Source organism: Anomaloglossus baeobatrachus, chromosome 5 (assembly GCF_048569485.1).
Source record: "Anomaloglossus baeobatrachus isolate aAnoBae1 chromosome 5, aAnoBae1.hap1, whole genome shotgun sequence".
NCBI lineage: Eukaryota > Metazoa > Chordata > Amphibia > Anura > Aromobatidae > Anomaloglossus > Anomaloglossus baeobatrachus.
In genome coordinates, this window is record NC_134357.1 from 50,791,321 (window position 1) to 50,810,297 (window position 18,977).

At 49.8% G+C, this 18,977-nt stretch overlaps 1 protein-coding gene and 1 long non-coding RNA gene across 14 annotated transcripts in view; one reads left to right on the plus strand and one right to left on the minus strand.

Annotated features, from left to right (window-relative positions):
* The window catches only part of JAKMIP3 (Janus kinase and microtubule interacting protein 3), a 326,613-nt gene that overhangs the window by 210,357 nt on the left and 97,279 nt on the right, over nucleotides 1–18,977 (plus strand). For all 13 annotated transcript variants that reach the window (XM_075348478.1, XM_075348481.1, XM_075348484.1 and 10 more), the window contains 3 exons: nucleotides 6,698–6,760; nucleotides 12,653–12,751; nucleotides 18,832–18,930. In XM_075348478.1, coding sequence (XP_075204593.1) covers nucleotides 6,698–6,760; nucleotides 12,653–12,751; nucleotides 18,832–18,930 — 261 coding nt within the window. The remainder of the gene's footprint in view (nucleotides 1–6,697; nucleotides 6,761–12,652; nucleotides 12,752–18,831; nucleotides 18,931–18,977) is intronic.
* The window catches only part of LOC142310788 (uncharacterized), a 93,740-nt gene that overhangs the window by 7,635 nt on the left and 67,128 nt on the right, over nucleotides 1–18,977 (minus strand). The gene's annotated exons all lie outside the window — the stretch shown is intronic.

Sequence of the window (18,977 nt, forward strand, 5' to 3'; positions counted from 1 at the left end):
CTGAGGAAATCATCCAGCCCTGATATAAAAGCTGTTATAGTATCTGCCATTACTACCTCTTGTGGTCGGCATTCCACAGTCTGACTGCTCTAACTGTAAAGAACCCTTTCCTATTTAGCTGTCGGAATCGCTTTTCTTCCACTCGCAGTGAGTGCCCCCTGGTCCTTAGTATTGTCTTTGGAAGAAATAAGTCATGTGCCAGTCCTTTATATTGACCACACATGTATTTATACATATAAATGAGATATCCTCTGAGACGTCTTTTTTCTAAGCTAAACATATCTAACTTTTTCAACCTCTCATCATACGGGCGGCCTCCATTCCTTGTAGTCTAGTTACCGCCTTTGAACTGACTCTAACTTCTGAATGTCCTTCTTAAAATGCGGAGCCCAAAACTGGATCCCATATTCCAGATGTGGCCTTACAAGTGATTTATAGAGGGGTAACAATACGTTGGGATCACGGTATCTAATCTCTCTTTTTATACACCCTAGAATCTTGTTTGCTTTTGCAGCTGCTGCCTGACATTGAGTGCTGCTGCTCAGCTTATTTGTAATGAGAATACCCAAGTCCTTCTCCTGTTCTGTAGTCCCGTGTTTACTTCCATTTAATGTATACGCAGTGTGAGACTGTGACCGGGGTTATCTATGACGGCCGGTATGTCTCGCCCCGGTTGTGCTCACTCCATGATAGAAAGTAAATCCACTCTAGGGTTAATGCTGTTTCCCTACAGGCTGAAGGAAGGGTTAAATGGAAACAGGAACGAGGGGCAGGTGTGCCGGGTGTGAGGGAGTGATCACAACTCCCTGAGTCTCTGCTGGAGAGACATGTATATTGCTGTGGATTTTTGTTTGGACATTAAACACCGTGTGCTGTGAAACTTAATGCCTGGATCCCGTGTCTTCTGCTGCGCAGCCGACCGCGCTACCTCACATATGGTGGAGAATCGGCGGGCATGCCAGCCCGGTGAGGTGTACTTCCTTTTCTGGTGATCCGGTAGCACATGTCCTGGATTCAAGCAGCTATACTACGGCCCAAACCCAGCGACGCCATGGAGGACATACTAAGGCATTTGGCGCAGGCTAATGCACAGCAGCAGCAGGCTAATGCACAACAACAAGAGGCTAATGCACAGCAACAACAGGTGAATACCCACCTGCTCCGGACGTTGGAGCAACAGCAGCAACAGCACCAGCAATCCTTGAAATTGCAGGAAAAAAGGCACCAAGAACAGATGGTTCTCCTGGCCAAGTCAATCCGTGCCGGACCGGCAGCAACAACCCCGGGACCGGGTGACGACGGCAGCGTCCGGAAAGCGGTGAGACAAGCGTTGCAAAAGATGACCCCGGGGGATGATGTGGAAGCGTTCCTGGCAGTGTTTGAGCGGGTGGCCGAGCGGGAAAAGCTGCCGACCCCCCAGTGGGCTGAGGTATTGTCGCCCTATCTGACGGGGGAACCCCAAAAAGCGTACCTGGACCTCGGTACCGAGGACGCCATTGACTATGTGACCCTGAAAGCCGAAATACTGGCTCGGTTGGGGGTGAATACCTATGTACGGGCTCAGCGGGTAAATCGGTGGTTCTATGAGGAAGCCAAACCCGTACGCTCCCAGGCCTATGACTTATTACATCTTGTAAAAAAGTGGTTGCAGCCTGACACTCTGAGCCCGGCGCAAATGGTGGAAAGGGTAGTAGTGGATCGTTTTGTGCGCACTTTACCCGTCACCGTTCAACGGTGGGTAGGACAGGGTGACCCGAGTACCCTGGACCAATTAGTGTCCCTGGTAGAGCGGCATGTGGCTACGCAGGACTTGATACGGGACACTGAGACTTTGCGTACCGCCCGTCGGTCCGGCCCCTCCAAGCCTAGGGCCAAGGACCCACCGCCGACACCGGTACAGGAGTCCGCTACCATCCTGGCTGAGGCCGCGCCCGCCGTTCCTGAGGTCCGGAAGGCCATGTACCCTAAACGACAACTTGTCAAGGGGGTTTCCTTCCCTATTAGATGTTGGCGGTGCCAGCGGGTGGGACATATGGAAGCCCAGTGTCCCCTGACCACGGAGCCCATGGATTGTGGGGTTACCCGGCGGGGTTCAATGTATGCTCAGGTGGTGTGTACCGCTGACCTGGTTCCCCCAGAGACTGAGCCCCACTTGTGCCAAATACAGGTGAATGGATGTCCGGTTACAGGATTGTTGGATTCCGAAAGCTTAGTGACCCTTGTGCGATCCACCTTGAGGGCTAAAGTAAAGGCCACAGGACGTACCGTGGGGGTGGTTTGCATACATGGGGACCGCCGAGACTATCCCACGGGGATTGTCACCATCACAGCACCTTGCGGTCAGGTGCAACATGAGGTGGGACTGCTTAACACTCTTCCTTATGACGTGATCCTAGGACGGGATCTGCCCTATTTTTGGACTTTATGGAAGGGAACCCCTAGATCCCCTCCGATATTGGTCAGTCCGGGGCCTGAGCCCTACAATCCTGAATCCGGGACACCTGCCGTAGGGGTCCCCATGATAGGGACAGAATGTGAACCCGATAGGTCGCCCCTAGAGGTATTGGCAGGAGAGGCTGAGACGGTCGAGCCCATCCCGGACTTGGAGGCATCCCCGGATGCGTTTGGGACAGCCCAACTCCAGGACCCTACGTTAATACATGCCCGGAATAGGGTGTTAGTAATTGACGGGGTGGCCCAGCTGCCCGGTGCCCAGGTAAGGTACCCCCATTTCGCTCTTAAACAGGATTTACTCTACCGGGTAGATGAAATACGGGGCGTGGGGGTGGAGCAGTTGGTGGTGCCCCAGCCGTATCGCCGGCGGGTCCTCGACTTGGCTCATAAACATCTGATGAGTGGCCACCTAGGGGTCAAGAAAACGCAGGAGCGAATATTGCAAAGGTTCTATTGGCCCGGGGTCTTTGGGGAGGTAAAACGGTTCTGCAAAACCTGCCCGGAGTGTCAGCTTACCGCACCACTGGTCCACTTTCGCAGTCCGTTGGTGCCGTTACCCATTATAGAAGTCCCTTTTGAACGGATAGGGATGGATCTGGTGGGGCCCCTCGTAAAGTCTGCTCGAGGGCACCAACACATCCTAGTGATCGTTGACTATGCCACCCGGTATCCAGAGGCGATACCTCTCAGACATACTGCGGCAAAGCTTATAGCTCGGGAGTTGTTTTCTGTGTTCTGCCGGGTGGGGTTGCCCAAGGAGATCCTTACGGATCAGGGGACCCCATTCATGTCTAAAGTGACCAAAGAACTATGCCGGCTACTCCAGATCAAGCAGTTGCGTACGTCTGTGTATCATCCTCAGACGGATGGGTTAGTAGAACGATTCAATAAAACCCTGAAAACCATGCTAAAAAGGGTGATCTCCAAAGACGGGAAGGACTGGGATATGATGCTTCCCTATTTGATGTTTGCCATCCGAGAGGTGCCACAGGCATCCACGGGGTTTTCGCCTTTTGAATTGTTATACGGGCGACATCCTCGGGGATTGTTGGACCTGGCAAAGGAAACATGGGAGCAAGAGCCCACCCCCCATAAAAGTGTGATTGAACACATTTTAGGAATGCAGAACCGCATAAGCGCGGTCATGCCAATTGTGAAGGAGCATTTACAGGAGGCTCAGGCCGCGCAAAGCGGCCGCTATAATAGACAAGCCACCGTGCGGACCTTTAAACCCGGGGATCGGGTGTTGGTATTAATCCCCACGGCGGAGAGTAAATTCCTGGCTCAGTGGCAAGGCCCCTACGAGATAAAGGAAAAAGTCGGGGTGGTCAACTATAAAGTATTGCAGCCCGGTAGGCGGAAACCTGAACAAATATACCATGTCAACCTATTAAAACCGTGGCAGGAACGGGAAAGCCTGATGGTTGAGTTTCCCCCATCTCCCTCCTCTTCGGGTCGTTCACTCCCGGCTTCAGCGACCTCCGGAGAGGACGAACCGGAAGTAAGGATCGGAGAAGCCCTCACCAAGCAACAGAGGCGAGAGGCCAGACGGCTGGTTCAGCAGAACCCCGATGTCTTCTCCGAGTTGCCGGGTAGGACCAGTCTGATACGACATGACATTGTCACCGAGCCCCACCTGAAGGTACGCCTGAAGTCATACCGCGTGCCGGAGGCTCGAAGACAAGCCATATCAGAAGAAGTGAAGACAATGCTACGCCTGGGGGTCATCGAAAAATCCCGGAGTGAATGGGCTAGTCCCATTGTCCTAATACCAAAACCCGATGGCTCCTTAAGGTTCTGCAATGACTTCCGGAGATTGAACGAAATATCCAAGTTCGATCTCTACCCCATGCCCCGGGTGGATGAGCTGATTGATAGGCTGGGACAGGCGCGATATTTCACCACGCTCGACCTGACCAAGGGGTACTGGCAGGTGCCACTGACGGAGTCCGCCAAGGAGAAAACCGCTTTTGTTACGCCGGAGGGTCTCTTCCACTATGTTGTCTTGCCTTTTGGGTTACATGGCGCTCCGGCCACGTTCCAGAGGTTGATGGACTTGGTGCTGGAACCCCACCAGGCGTATGCATCAGCGTACCTTGATGACATCATTATTTACAGCTCCGATTGGCAGACCCACTTGGAACAGGTACAAGCGGTGGTGGACGCGCTTCGAACAGCCGGATTGACAGCCAATCCCAAGAAATGTGCGTTGGGACTCACGGAAGCCCGCTACTTGGGCTACGTGATAGGCCAAGGAGTGATTAAGCCCCAAATTAACAAGGTTGAGGCGATCCAGAAGTGGCCTAGACCCCTGACCACGAAGCAGGTTAGGGCCTTCCTGGGTATCGTGGGGTACTACAGGAGGTTTGTAAAGGATTTTGCGGGACTATCAGCCCCCTTGACGGACCTTCTCAAAGGCAAGAAGTCCGTCATGGTACGCTGGACTCCGCAGGCCGAGGACTCCTTCCGGGCCCTGAAGGGGGTCCTGTGCGGACAGCCCGTTCTCGTACACCCTGATTTCCGGAAGGAGTTCATAGTACAGACTGACGCCTCAGAGGTCGGCCTGGGGGCAGTGCTGTCTCAGGTGGTTCAGGGGGAGGAACACCCCGTCACCTTCTTAAGTAGGAAGCTCACCCCTCCCGAGCGGAATTATAGCGTAGTGGAGAAGGAGTGCCTGGCGATCAAGTGGGCCTTGGAGTCCCTACGCTATTACCTGCTGGGACGGCAGTTTCGCTTGGTGACGGATCACTCTCCACTGGTCTGGATGAGGTCCGCCAAGGAACGGAATGCCCAGGTTACCCGGTGGTTCCTTTCTCTGCAGAACTTCCGGTTTACGGTTGAACACCGGGCCGGTAGGTTGCAGGGCAACGCCGATGCCTTGTCCCGCGGCCCGTGTTTGCTGGCAGGAGTTCAACCCCGCTCGCTTGAACTGAGGGGGGGGGTATGTGAGACTGTGACCGGGGTTATCTATGACGGCCGGTATGTCTCGCCCCGGTTGTGCTCACTCCATGATAGAAAGTAAATCCACTCTAGGGTTAATGCTGTTTCCCTACAGGCTGAAGGAAGGGTTAAATGGAAACAGGAACGAGGGGCAGGTGTGCCGGGTGTGAGGGAGTGATCGCAACTCCCTGAGTCTCTGCTGGAGAGACATGTATATTGCTGTGGATTTTTGTTTGGACATTAAACACCGTGTGCTGTGAAACTTAATGCCTGGATCCCGTGTCTTCTGCTGCGCAGCCGACCGCGCTACCTCACAGCAGCTATAGGATTACTCCGTCCTAGGTGCATTACTTTACATTTATCAACATTAAATCTCATTTGCCAAGTATCTGCCCATTCTGACATCTTATCCAGATCTTTTTGTAATATTGTACTATCAAGGTCAGTTTTCAATATCCTACATAGTTTGGTGTCATCAGAAAAGACTGACACTTTACTATCAATCCCATCCACAAGGACATTAATAAAGAGATTAAAAAGAATCGGTCCTAGCACAGATCCCTGCGGCACCCCACTGCTGACTATAGCCCAGTTAGAGAATGTACCATTTATGACTACTCTTTGTTTCCTATCTTTTAGCCAATTCCTTACCCAGTTGCATATAGTTTCCCCTAGTCCTTGCTTCTGGAGGTCCAGTATAAGGCTATTATGTGGTACAGTATCAAATGTCTTTGCAAAGTCCAGATAAATCACATCAGCTGCATTACCAATATCCAGGTTTGCACTTACCCCCTCATAGAACCCCAACAGGTTGGCTCTTTCAAAGTGGACAGTATAGAATGAGCTATAGCCAGCATAGGGAGGAGTGAGGAGTGGATGTTTATAGCAGAATGAAGTGGCTGCAGCGAGGTTACAACTACATGTTAGATCACAGCAGGATAGAAAGGAACCTTAACCTCTTCATGATCACATGGAATTAAATAAGCTCCAACTCATGGAAAATGATCAGCGGGCACTAAAGTGGATCTGCGATCAACTATATACTTTGACCTTCTGATCCCTGGTCCTCCGAGGTCACATCAGGCTGTGAAACACCCGTGACAATACTTTGGAAACTGAATTCACTTTTTTTGCATTTGGATAAAAAGAAAGTGTCACTGACTAATTGTGCATGTACAAAGATATCATTTTTCACCCTGTAATAAAACACGTAAAAACGTGCCTCTATAGCCCCCTCTAGAGGACTTCCTAGGTATTATTAGTACATAGCCATTTTATGTATTTCCTTTTTTTTTTTAACAAGGACATGAAATGGATAGAGGAGAAGCAAGCACTTTACAGACGAAACCAGGAACTTGTTGATAAAGTAAGATGCCTTATTTAACTGCTTTGGTTTGATATCCACCCATTATTGTCACTATGTAATTTAATATACAATATTTCTTTGTCGCTCCATTGGGAGACCCAGACAATTGGGTGTATAGCTCATGCCTCCGGAGGCCACACAAAGTATTACACTAAAAGTGTAAAGCCCCTCCCCTTCTGCCTATACACCCCCCGTGCATCACGGGTTCCTCAGTTTACATGCTTTGTGCGAAGGAGGTCAGACATCCACGCATTAGCTCCACAGCTTGGTCAGCAGCAGCTGCTGACTATGTCGGATGGAAGAAAAGAGGGCCCATTACAAGGCCCCCAGCATGCTCCCTTCTCACCCCACTTTTGTCGGCGGTGTTGTTAAGGTTGAGGTACCCATTGCGGGTACGGAGGCTGGAGCCCACATGCTGTTTTCCTTCCCCATCCCTTGATGGGCTCTGGGGAAGTGGGATCCTAATTCGGTCTCCAGACACTGAGACCGTGCTCCATCCACAGCACCTGGGATATCTGCTGGACAAGGAGCCGAGTATCGTCAGGGACACTGCTGCTTTGAGGTACTCTGTGTCCCCGTGGGGACCGCGCACAGAATCACTCCAGCATTGCTGGGTGTGTTAGTGCACCGGGGACCGCGGCGCTGACCGCGTTTGTGTCATCACACACTACAGCGTGCTGGTGTGCTTGGTTTACTAGAGACTACCGCCTGACCGCGCGCTGCCATTGCAACACGGCAGCGCGCCTGGGATTCTTTGTACGCCGGGGACTTCCGCGCAGACCGAGCTTATACGCCGGCCGCGCTTATAACTTGAGTCCCCGGCTTTTCCGGCCTAGTCTCGGTCTTTTCCCGCCCCCAGGCCTGTCAGTCAGGGGAAGGGAGAGATGTTGTGCAGAACGTCAGCACTGAGGGCTGGAGCGTGCTTTGCATACTCCACCCCCCTCACTGTGCACAGTGGGGCACCAGACTCCCGCACTTTTTCGGGCACGCCCACGGCCTCCTCCTCTCCTCAGGACGCCAGCAGCCATTCCTGTCAGCTCTTCAGACGCTGGAGAGGGGAGACAAGCTCTGGGAGACCCAGGCAGTGTTTCTGGTGACCACACAACCGCTTGACCGGTCGGTAAGCAGCACCTATGGTGCTGGCCCCACTAGTGCAGTAGTGTACATATAGATTATATCCTTATATGCTATACTTTACACTGTATGGTGCACGATTGATTTTTGGCTATATACCCTCCGGGATTGCTCAGAGGACACAACAGCATGTCGTCCACAAGAAGCAATGGTGCCAAAGCACAGACTTACTATGCTGCCTGCACTGCATGTACGGCTATACTACCGGCAGGTTCCACTGACCCTCATTGTGTGCAATGCTCGGCCCCTGTGGCACTTGCTCAGCCGGAGCCTCTGCGAAGGGGGGCCCAGGGGGAACCACCAGCTAACACTGTACATGTGACGGGGACAGAGTTTGCAGTTTTTACTGATAGACTTTCTGAGACTATGGCTAAGATATTAGAAGCTTTGCAGTCCAGACCGGTATCTCAGACCATGGGCACTGTGGAATCACTGCACCATGGTCCACCTCAGTTGGAGCAACAATGTCCTCCCGGGGTGTCTCATAGGTCCCAGGGTGAGGTCTCTGACACGGACCGCAGTCCCAGACCACCTAAGCGAGCTCGCTGGGAAACTCACTCGACATCATCACATTGTTCACGGTCTCAGCAGGACTCTCTGTATGATGAAGCGGAGGTAGCTGATCAGGATTCTGATCCTGAGGCCGCTCTCAACCTAGATACACCTGATGGAGACGCCATAGTGAATGATCTTATCGCGTCCATCAATCAAATGTTGGATATTTCTCCCTCAGGTCCTCCAGTAGAGGAGTCAGCTTCTCAGCAGGAGAAATTCCGTTTTAGGTTTCCCAAGCGTACCACGAGTATGTTTCTGGACCACTCTGACTTCAGAGACGCAGTCCAGAAACACCGAGCTTGTCCTGATAAGCGTTTTTCCAAGCGCCTTAAGGATACACGTTATCCATTTCCCCCTGACGTGGTCAAGGGCTGGACTCAGTGTCCCAAGGTGGATCCCCCAATCTCCAGACTGGCGGCTAGATCCATAGTCGCAGTGGAAGATGGGGCTTCACTCAAGGATGCTACTGACAGGCAGATGGAGCTCTGGTTGAAATCCATCTTTGAAGCCATCGGCGCATCTTTTGCCCCAGCATTTGCAGCAGTATGGGCACTCCAAGCTATCTCAGCGGGTCAAGCGCAGATTGACGCAATCACACGTACGTCTGCGCCGCAAGTGGCGTCCATAACCACTCAGACGACGGCATTTGCGTCCTACGCTATTAATGCCATCCTGGACTCTGCGAGCCGTACGGCGGTTGCAGCCGACAATTCGGTGGCAATACGCAGGGCATTGGGGCTACGGGAATGGAAGGCAGATTCGGCTTCCAAAAAGTGCTTAACCAGTTTGCCATTTTCTGGTGACCGTTTGTTTGGTGAGCGATTGGATGAAATATTCAAGCAATCCAAGGGAAAGGATACATCCTTACCCCAGGCCAAACCAAACATACCCCAACAGAGGAGGGGACAGTCGAGGTTTCGGTCCTTTCGGGGCGCGGGCAGGTCCCAATTCTCCTCGTCCAAAAGGCCTCAGAAGGATCAGACAAACTCCGATTCATGGCGGTCTAAGTCACGTCCTAAAAAGACCGCTGGAGGTGCCGCTACCAAAGCGGCCTCCTCATGACTCTCAGTCTCCTCACACTGCATCCTCGGTCGGTGGCAGGCTCTCCCGCTTTTGCGACACCTGGCTGCCACAGGTAAAAGACCGTTGGGTGAGAGACATTCTGTCTCACGGTTACAGGATAGAGTTCAGCTCTCGTCCTCCGACTCGATTCTTCAGAACATCTCCGCCTCCCGAGCGAGCCGATGCTCTTCTGCAGGCGGTGGACACTCTAAAGGCGGAAGGAGTGGTGATCCCGGTTCCTCTTCAGCAACAGGGTCACGGTTTTTACTCAAACCTGTTTGTGGTTCCAAAGAAAGACGGGTCCTTCCGTCCTGTCCTGGACCTAAAACTGCTCAACAAACACGTAAAGACCAGGCGGTTCCGGATGGAATCCCTTCGCTCCGTCATCGCCTCAATTTCCCAGTCGATATCAAAGATGCGTATCTTCACGTACCGATTGCTCCAGAGCATCAGCGCTTCCTGCGTTTCGCCATAGCAGACGAACACCTTCAGTTCGTGGCACTGCCGTTCGGCCTGGCGACAGCCCCACGGGTTTTCACCAAGGTCATGGCTACAGTAGTGGCGGTCCTTCACTCTCAGGGACACTCGGTGATTCCTTACTTAGACGATCTCCTAGTCAAGGCACCCTCTCAAGAGGCATGCCAACACAGCCTCAATGCTACTCTAGAGACTCTCCAGAGTTTCGGTTGGATCATCAATTTTCCAAAGTCAAATCTGACTCCGGCCCAATCACTGACATATCTTGGCATGGAGTTTCATACTCTCTCAGCGATAGTGAAGCTTCCGCTGGACAAACAGCGTTCACTGCAGACAAGGGTGCAATCTCTCCTTCTAGGTCAGTCACACCCCCTGAGACGCCTCATGCACTTCCTAGGGAAGATGGTAGCAGCAATGGAGGCAGTTCCTTTTGCGCAGTTTCATCTGCGCCCACTTCAATGGGACATTCTCCGCAAATGGGACAGGAAGTCGACGTCCCTCGACAGGAACGTCTCCCTCTCCCAAGCAGCCAAAGCTTCCCTTCGGTGGTGGCTTCTTCCCACTTCATTGTCGAAGGGGAAATCCTTCCTACCCCCATCCTGGGCGGTGGTCACGACGGACGCGAGTCTGTCAGGGTGGGTAGCAGTCTTTCTCCACCACAGGGCTCAGGGTACGTGGACTCAGCAGGAGTCCTCCCTTCAGATCAATGTTCTGGAGATCAGGGCAGTGTATCTTGCCCTAAAAGCGTTCCAGCAGTGGCTGGAAGGCAAGCAGATCCGAATTCAGAGTGATACGCAAGATCAGGTCAGACTGCCGCCACGCCATTCTCGTCGCTCCAGACTGGCCGAGGAGGTCGTGGTACCCGGATCTGTGGCATCTCACGGTGGGCCAACCGTGGGCAGTGCCAGACCGTCCAGACTTGCTGTCTCAAGGGCCGTTTTTCCATCTGAATTCTGCGGCCCTCAACCTGACTGTGTGGCCATTGAGTCCTGGATCCTAGCATCTTCAGGGTTGTCTCAAGAGGTCATTGCCACTATGAGACAAGCCAGGAAACCAACGTCTGCCAAGATCTACCACAGGACGTGGAAGATATTCCTTTCTTGGTGCTCTGATCAGGGATTTTCTCCCTGGCCATTTGCATTGCCCACGTTTCTTTCCTTTCTTCAATCAGGATTGGAAAAAGGTTTGTCGCTCGGCTCCCTTAAGGGACAAGTCTCAGCGCTCTCTGTGTTCTTTCAGAAGCGTCTTGCCAGGCTTTCTCAGGTACGCACGTTCCTGCAAGGGGTTTGTCACATTGTTCCTCCTTACAGGCGGCCGTTAGAACCCTGGGATCTGAACAGGGTTCTGCTGGCCCTTCAGAAGGCACCCTTTGAACCTTTGAAAGATATTTCTCTTTCTCGCCTTTCGCAGAAAGTGGTCTTCCTAGTAGCAGTCACCTCACTTCGGAGAGTGTCTGAGCTAGCAGCGCTGTCATGCAAAGCCCCTTTCCTGGTGTTTCACCAGGACAAGGTGGTGCTGCGCCCGGTTCCGGAATTCCTTCCTAAGGTGGTATCCACTTTTCATCTCAATCAGGATATCTCCTTGCCTTCTTTTTGTCCTCATCCAGTTCATCAATGTGAAAGGGATTTGCATTTGTTAGATCTGGTGAGAGCACTCAGAATCTACATTTCCCGTACGGCGCCTCTGCGCCGCTCGGATGCACTCTTTGTCCTTGTCGCTGGTCAGCGTAAGGGGTTACAGGCTTCCAAATCCACCCTGGCTCGGTGGATCAAGGAACCAATTCTTGAAGCCTACCGTTCTTCTGGGCTTCCGGTTCCCTCAGGGCTAAAGGCCCATTCTACCAGAGCCGTCGGTGCGTCCTGGGCTTTACGGCACCAGGCGACGGCTCAGCAGGTGTGCCAGGCGGCTACCTGGTCGAGCCTGCACACTTTCACCAAACACTATCAGGTGCATGCCTATGCTTCGGCGGATGCCAGCCTAGGTAGACGAGTCCTTCAGGCGGCGGTTGCCCACCTGTAGGAACGGGCCGTTTTACGGCTCTATTATGAGGTATTATTTTACCCACCCAGGGACTGCTTTTGGACGTCCCAATTGTCTGGGTCTCCCAATGGAGCGACAAAGAAGAAAGGAATTTTGTTTACTTACCGTAAATTCCTTTTCTTCTAGCTCCAATTGGGAGACCCAGCACCCGCCCTGTTGTTTTTTCGTGTACACATGTTGTTCATGTTGAATGGTTTCAGTTCTCCGAGATTCTTCGGATTGAAGTTACTTTAAACCAATTTATTTGCTTTCCTCCTTCTTGCTTTTGCACTAAAACTGAGGAACCCGTGATGCACGGGGGGTGTATAGGCAGAAGGGGAGGGGCTTTACACTTTTAGTGTAATACTTTGTGTGGCCTCCGGAGGCATGAGCTATACACCCAATTGTCTGGGTCTCCCAATTGGAGCTAGAAGAAAAGGAATTTACGGTAAGTAAACAAAATTCCCTTCTTTTTTTTCTAATTAATTTATTCTATATCTATTTATATTATAATGTATTCTATATCTCCGGCATAGACATATGAGGGGGGTAGATTTTATGTATTACACTGTAACTATATAATGGACCATTGAGTGCGGATATCTAAAGTATGTAATATAATTTACTGTGTTTCTTCCATCACAGATTAAACAAATGGAGACTGATGAGGCCAAACTCAAACACGATGTCCAAGACGCAAAAGACCAGAATGAACTTCTGGAGTTCAGGATCCTGGAGCTTGAAGTGAGAACTCTACAAATATGTTTATATATTATACATTTATGATTTTTTTTAACTCTTTTTGCTTTTTTGGCTTTTTGCAATCTTACCAAATTGATTTTGAATATTAGATTTTGTTTTGCATGATTTGGAGAAATCTCAGTATTTCTAATGGTTAATTGACTTGTAGCTATCATCAAATGTTTGGAAAAATCCCAATATTTTGAGGAAACCTTATTTTAATGTAAGTCTAAAGGGGGCTTTACACACTACGATATCGCTAGAGAGATTACACAATATCGCTAACACCAGTCACACGTACTTACCTTCCTAGCGGCGTCGCTGTGGGCGGTGAACAACCTCTCTGTTAAGGGGGAGGTTCGTGCGCTGTCACTGCAACATCACACAGCAGTCGACCAATAGAAGCGGAGGGGCGGAGACCAGCCGTATTACTGACACGCCCACCTCGTTGCCGGCAGGACGCAGCTAAGCTGTTGTTCGTCGTTCCCGTGGTGTCACACGTAGAGATGTGTGCTGCCTCGGGAACAACGAACAACCTGTGTCCATAACGACCGACGAGATTTTGAAAATGAACGACGTGTCAACGATCAACAATAAGGTATTTTTGATCGTTAATACTCGCTCGGAGCTGTTACACGCAACGACGCCAGATGTGCGTCATGAATTCCGTGACCCCGACGACATATCGTTAGACTATGAGTCATTTTAACACAACCATGGAAAGTATTTAGAGATGATCGAGTACCATAATATCCGTAATCGCTATACTTGTAACGAGTACTTTGTAATACTCATGTATTCGTTCCGAATAGCGAGTACAATGTAAGTCAATGGGAAATGCGAGTAATTTTCTGCTGGATCCAACAAAGAGGTCTAGGGGCCTGATAAAAAGGCTGAAATGGATGGGAAAGTGATGACATTGAATGGGGAGAGGCTGGAGAATATGCCTGCATTCATTTTTGACTCAAATATAGTTTCTGAGAAAGAGTATGTCACAGTATTACGCCACTTATTCTCTCTCTCCATGCCGCTTCATTCCGCTCAACGATCACCGGCGCAGCTGCCACACTGCTCCCGCTGCCTCTTATTCTTCTTCCCTATCTGCTCATTAGGCTCATACATATTCACTGCACCCGCTCTTTAGCCTCATTACATATTCACTGCTTCTCCCGACCACCGGCATCTGTGATTGGTTGCAGTTAAAGCCGCCCCCACACTGATTGACAGCTGTCTGACTGCAACCAATCACAGCCGGCCGGAGGGCAGGTCTATATCATACAGTACAATAAATAAATAATTAAAAAATACGTTGTGAGGTCTCCCGATTTTGATACCCAGGAAAGATAAAGCCTCACAGCTGAGTGCTGGTATTCTCAGACTGGGGAGACCCACGTTATTGGGAGCCCCCCAGCCTAAAAATATCATCCAGCAGCCTCCCGGAATTGCCGCATCCATTAGAGTGCCAGTCCACGGAGAGCTAGATCTGGACCCCTAGACAGGACCCCAACACATGTTTCATGTGTCTGTGTGTCGCCCAGGGAAGGGGGTACTCGGTCCTGGGCAGTAACAAATGGGAATGTCACTTCGGGTGGCCATTGCCCGGTCCCGTGACCTGGGGACTCTTAATAAAATGGCAGGGGCTATTTACAAGGAATAATGAAATTAATGTTCGTGACGCCACCTGCGGTAGTGCATCAAGGGAATAGGTGCCACCGCTGCTGCTTATGAGGGACTAGGGCTGATGGAATCAGCAGCGAGTGTGTTAACCCCCTCCGCAGGTAGGGTGAACCCCAGTGTCCTCAATGTGCTAGATGAGGTGAATAGCGCAGGAACAGGCTATGAGACCTCTGGGTGTTGGATGAGGTACACAATGCAGGAAACAGAGACACACACTGTTGGTTACTGTGGTGCTGAATGAGGTGCAGGCTGAAAGGAATCCAAACAGGCAAAGTCCGAGTGAAACAGGGAGTCTTTACTGATGATTTTTACTCACAGGTTACACTCCCCTGGTGCTGGGGACAGATTTTGGCTCTTTCTGTGTAGCCTGGCTATGGCCCCTTCCATGCACTTCTCTTGCACAGCTCTGTCAGAGTCCCCTGCAGACCCCGCAGCCAGCTTCTTCTCCCCTGGGCATCGTGCGATGATCCTCAGGCCTCGCACCCAGACCTAACACTCAGCCGGGCGTCCTCCTCCTTCCTTCTCCTCTCTCTCTCTGTCTGGACTTGTCTGATTTTTCTCCTCTACTTCACTCACCAACCCCTCCCCTTCCCTCTAGGGACCTAGCTACAGGAAGGTTTGATTTACACCTCCTACGCAACCTCCACTTCCTGGACAGGCTTTATACCATAGGACGGCCTACCCTCTTGTGGTTCAGAGTGTTTTAGGTGTGTGTGGGTTTAGCCAGAGCTAGGACTCCAGGAACCAGGTTGCAGATTTTAGTAGCATGACCGCAGGTGCACTACATCTGTATTACCACTTAATCATTAATTGGATCTCCTTGGTTTACTGAGGAACTCAGGGGTATGAAGCGTCTGCGTAGACGTCTAGAGAAACTTTGGAGGTGCAGTAAGTCTGAATCTGCACGAACCAGACTAACATTGTGTACTAAGAAGTATTTGAAGTAAGTCTTTGTACTTTTCCTCTCTGATTGCTTCTGCTGAAAATTGCCCGGCCGCCCTGTTTAAGGTGACCCGCAGCCTCTTTAAAAATAACTGGGCTGCGAAACCCTTGCAGGGTATTGCTGAAGACTTTGCGACCTTGTCTGCGAAAAAGTTGTTAAAGTCACCTGATGAAGTTGACAGGGCCATTGAAACTGTGAGCTCTGCCACTTGTTTATTGGATCCGTGCCCCTCCTGGCTGGTTGCGGCCAGTAGGGAGGTAACACGGAGCTGGATCCAGGAAATTGTGAGTGTTTCTTTGAGGGAGGGGTCCTTTCCAGCTCCTTACAAGGAGGCAATTGTGCACCCCCTCCTCAAGAGGCCTTCCCTGGATCCGGCCGTTTTAAACAACTATCGCCCGGTCTCCAACCTTCCCTTTGTTGGGAAGGTTGTAGAGAAGGTAATGGCGCTCCAACTCCAGCAGTCCTTGCATAACACCAATTATCTAGGCCCCTTACAGTCGGGTTTCAGGCCCGGCTACTCTACTGAAACTGCTTTGATCGGATTGATGGATGATCTCTGGCGGGCCCGGGATAGGGGTGAGTCCTCTATTCTGGTGCTTCTTGACCTCTCAGCTGCTTTCGATACCGTCGATCACGGTATCCTTCTGTGCCGATTGGAGGGATTGGGAGTGGGAGGCACTGTTTTACGGTGGTTCTCCTCCTATCTTTCTGATCGGTCACAGTCGGTGTTAATGGGGGGTCAGAGGTCGTCTCCTAGGCATCTCCCTTGTGGGGTGCCTCAGGGGTCGGTCCTCTCCCCCCTGCTATTTAACATTTACATGAAACCGCTGCGTAAGATCATACAACGACATGGGGTGCATTGTCATCAGTATGTGGATGATTTCTAGCTGTAGGTTTCCACCCCGTGCCAAGTCAATGAAGCAGCAGAGGTGATGTGTCGGTGTCTGGAGGCTTTGAGGGTCTGGATGGGTGATAATAGGCTCAAGCTGAATCCCAACAAGATGGAGTGGCTGTGGGTATTGCCTCCTAAGGACAATTTAAACTGCTCCTCCATTAGTCTGGGGGGGGGGAGTTTATTACCCCCTCGGAGAAGGTTCGCAACTTGGAAGTCATCCTGGACCCACAGCTAAGATTAGACCACCATGTATCGGCTGTGGCGAGGGGGGCGTTTGCCCAGGCTCGCCTGGTGCACCAATTGCGCCCTTATTTGGATCATGAGGCTCTGTGTACAGTTGCCCATGCCCTTATTACCTCGAAGATCGACTACTGCAATGCTCTCTACTTGGGGTGACCCTTGAAAAGTATTCGGAGGCTGCAGGTAGTACAGAATGCAGCCGCAAGAGCCATTTTGGGACTGCCTAGACGTTCTCGCATTTTACCAACACTCTGCAAGCTGCATTGACTACTGATTAGTTTCTGAATGCAATTCAAAGTGTTAGTGATTACCTATGAAGCCCTACATGCCTTAGGACCAGCATACTTCCGAGACCGTCTCTTGCCTCATGTGTCCCAGTGACCAGTTGGGCCCATAGGGAAGGTCTCCTCCGAGTCCCGTCGATAAGCCACTGTCGACAGGTGACTCCCAGAGCTCCGTATTGCCCCAACCCTACTGGCATTCCGTAAAGACCTTAAGACTTACCTATATCGGCAGTCCTGGGACTGTTAGTGTTGACTACGGCTAATAATTTATAAAAAAAAAATAAAAAATTGGTATAAATAGGGTATGTTTTGGAGGGGTTTTTAATGTTTTGAAGCGTAATTGATTTTATGTTTTCATTTGTTTAAAACTTTGTACTTTGCATTTATATGTTGTGAGCCGCTCTGAGTCTTTGGAGAGAGGTGGCATACAGGTTTGACAAATAAAAAAATAAATAAATTCTAAGAGCCATAAATCTTTTTTTATTTTATTTTTTTTTATTTTTGCTTCAATATAGCCGTTTTTTGTAGGACTGGTTGTACATTTAAATGACATCATCCATTTTATGATATAAGGAAAAAAATGTGTCGAAATAACAATAAAAATTGAATTCTGCAATTGTTTTTTTTTGTTTTTGTTTTTTTTTTATCCTCCGGGTTAGTACGAGTACATAGATACCAAAAGTGTATAGTTTTTGTCTTATGTAAGAGGTGGGGAAAAAAATCAGAAATTTGTAAAAAAAAAATGTAAAAAATTGCTTGTGTCGCGACTTTCCTAGAGTCGTAACATTTTCAGCTTTTGGGATATGGGGCTGTGTGAGGACTTGTTTTTTGCGCCCCGAGCTGATGATTTTATTGATATCATGTTGGAGTATATATGGTGTTTCGATCATCATCTATTACATTTGTTTCTGTTGCTGTGGCTGATAAAAATCCTGTAATTCTGTCGTTTTGATTTTATCTCTCATTACACTGTTTACTGATCGGATTAATTTATTTAACATTTTGATAGATCGGTTTTTATGAATGCAGCGATACCAAATATGTGTATTTAAAAAAAATAAAATCTTAATTTTTAATGTGGTAAAATGGGGATGTTTTGGACTTTTATGTTTTTTATAAACATTTTGAAATATTTTTTTTCTTCTCAACCTGCATTCGTCCGATCACTTGTTCTATATACAGTAATTACACAGCATTGCTGCATAAAGTAGAAATCACAGTCTCCTATGAATGCTGGCCATTGGCTGTTTTTCACAGGAGTACTGTGATGACAGACACAGGGGTCTTCAGCTGACCCTCGGCTTTCATGGCAACTCATCAGCATCCCACTTTGTGCTGGAGCGTGTTGAAGATTGACATCGGCATTTAACATGTTAACAGCCGCAGACAGATCCCCAATCCACCTTTGGCTGTTAGAGGCAGATGATGGCTGAATAATTCAGCCATCATCTGCCAGCAAAGGTGCAAGCCCGCCTCAAAGGCAGGGGGATTACTTATGGCGAACATAGTACGTCATAAGTTGTTAAGTGGCTAAAGAGAATCTGTCAGCAAGTTTTTACTCTTTAATCTGAGAGCAGCATAATGTAGGGACTGAGAGCCTGATTTCAGACATGTACCACTTGCTGTAATTTCAATACAATCAGTGTTTTATCAGCAGAAGATAACCACTATAGGACTAGGTCTCATGTGCAGGACAGTCGGACCCTGCCTCCGCCACTGATTGGCAGTTTGCTTACAATGTACAAAGGAAGCTGCCAATCAGCATTGTGGGCGGGGTTATACTCTGCTCAGCATTCATAACTCTGCTACATCTTCAAAAGAGAAAACAAGGATTTTATCAAAACTGCACCAAGCAGTCCAGCAAGTGACACATCGTTGTAATTGGGGTATCTGGCCCTACATCATGCATCCCTTTGGTTAAATAGCAAAAACCTGCTGACACATTCCTTCTAAGTTTCATATGCTAAAACCTGGAATACTCCTTTAACATGTACAGTATATATATGTTTACATGGAAAACTAAACGTCATTCTTTTACTTTTAGGAGAGGGAAAGGCGGTCACCTAATATTAATTTCCACCTTATCCCCTTTCCGGAAGGGAAGAGCCCCCTCCAGGTTTACTGTGAAGCTGAAGGGGTGACGGTAAGTAGCGTCTCTGGTGCGATCCTACCATGAATGTGATATTATTG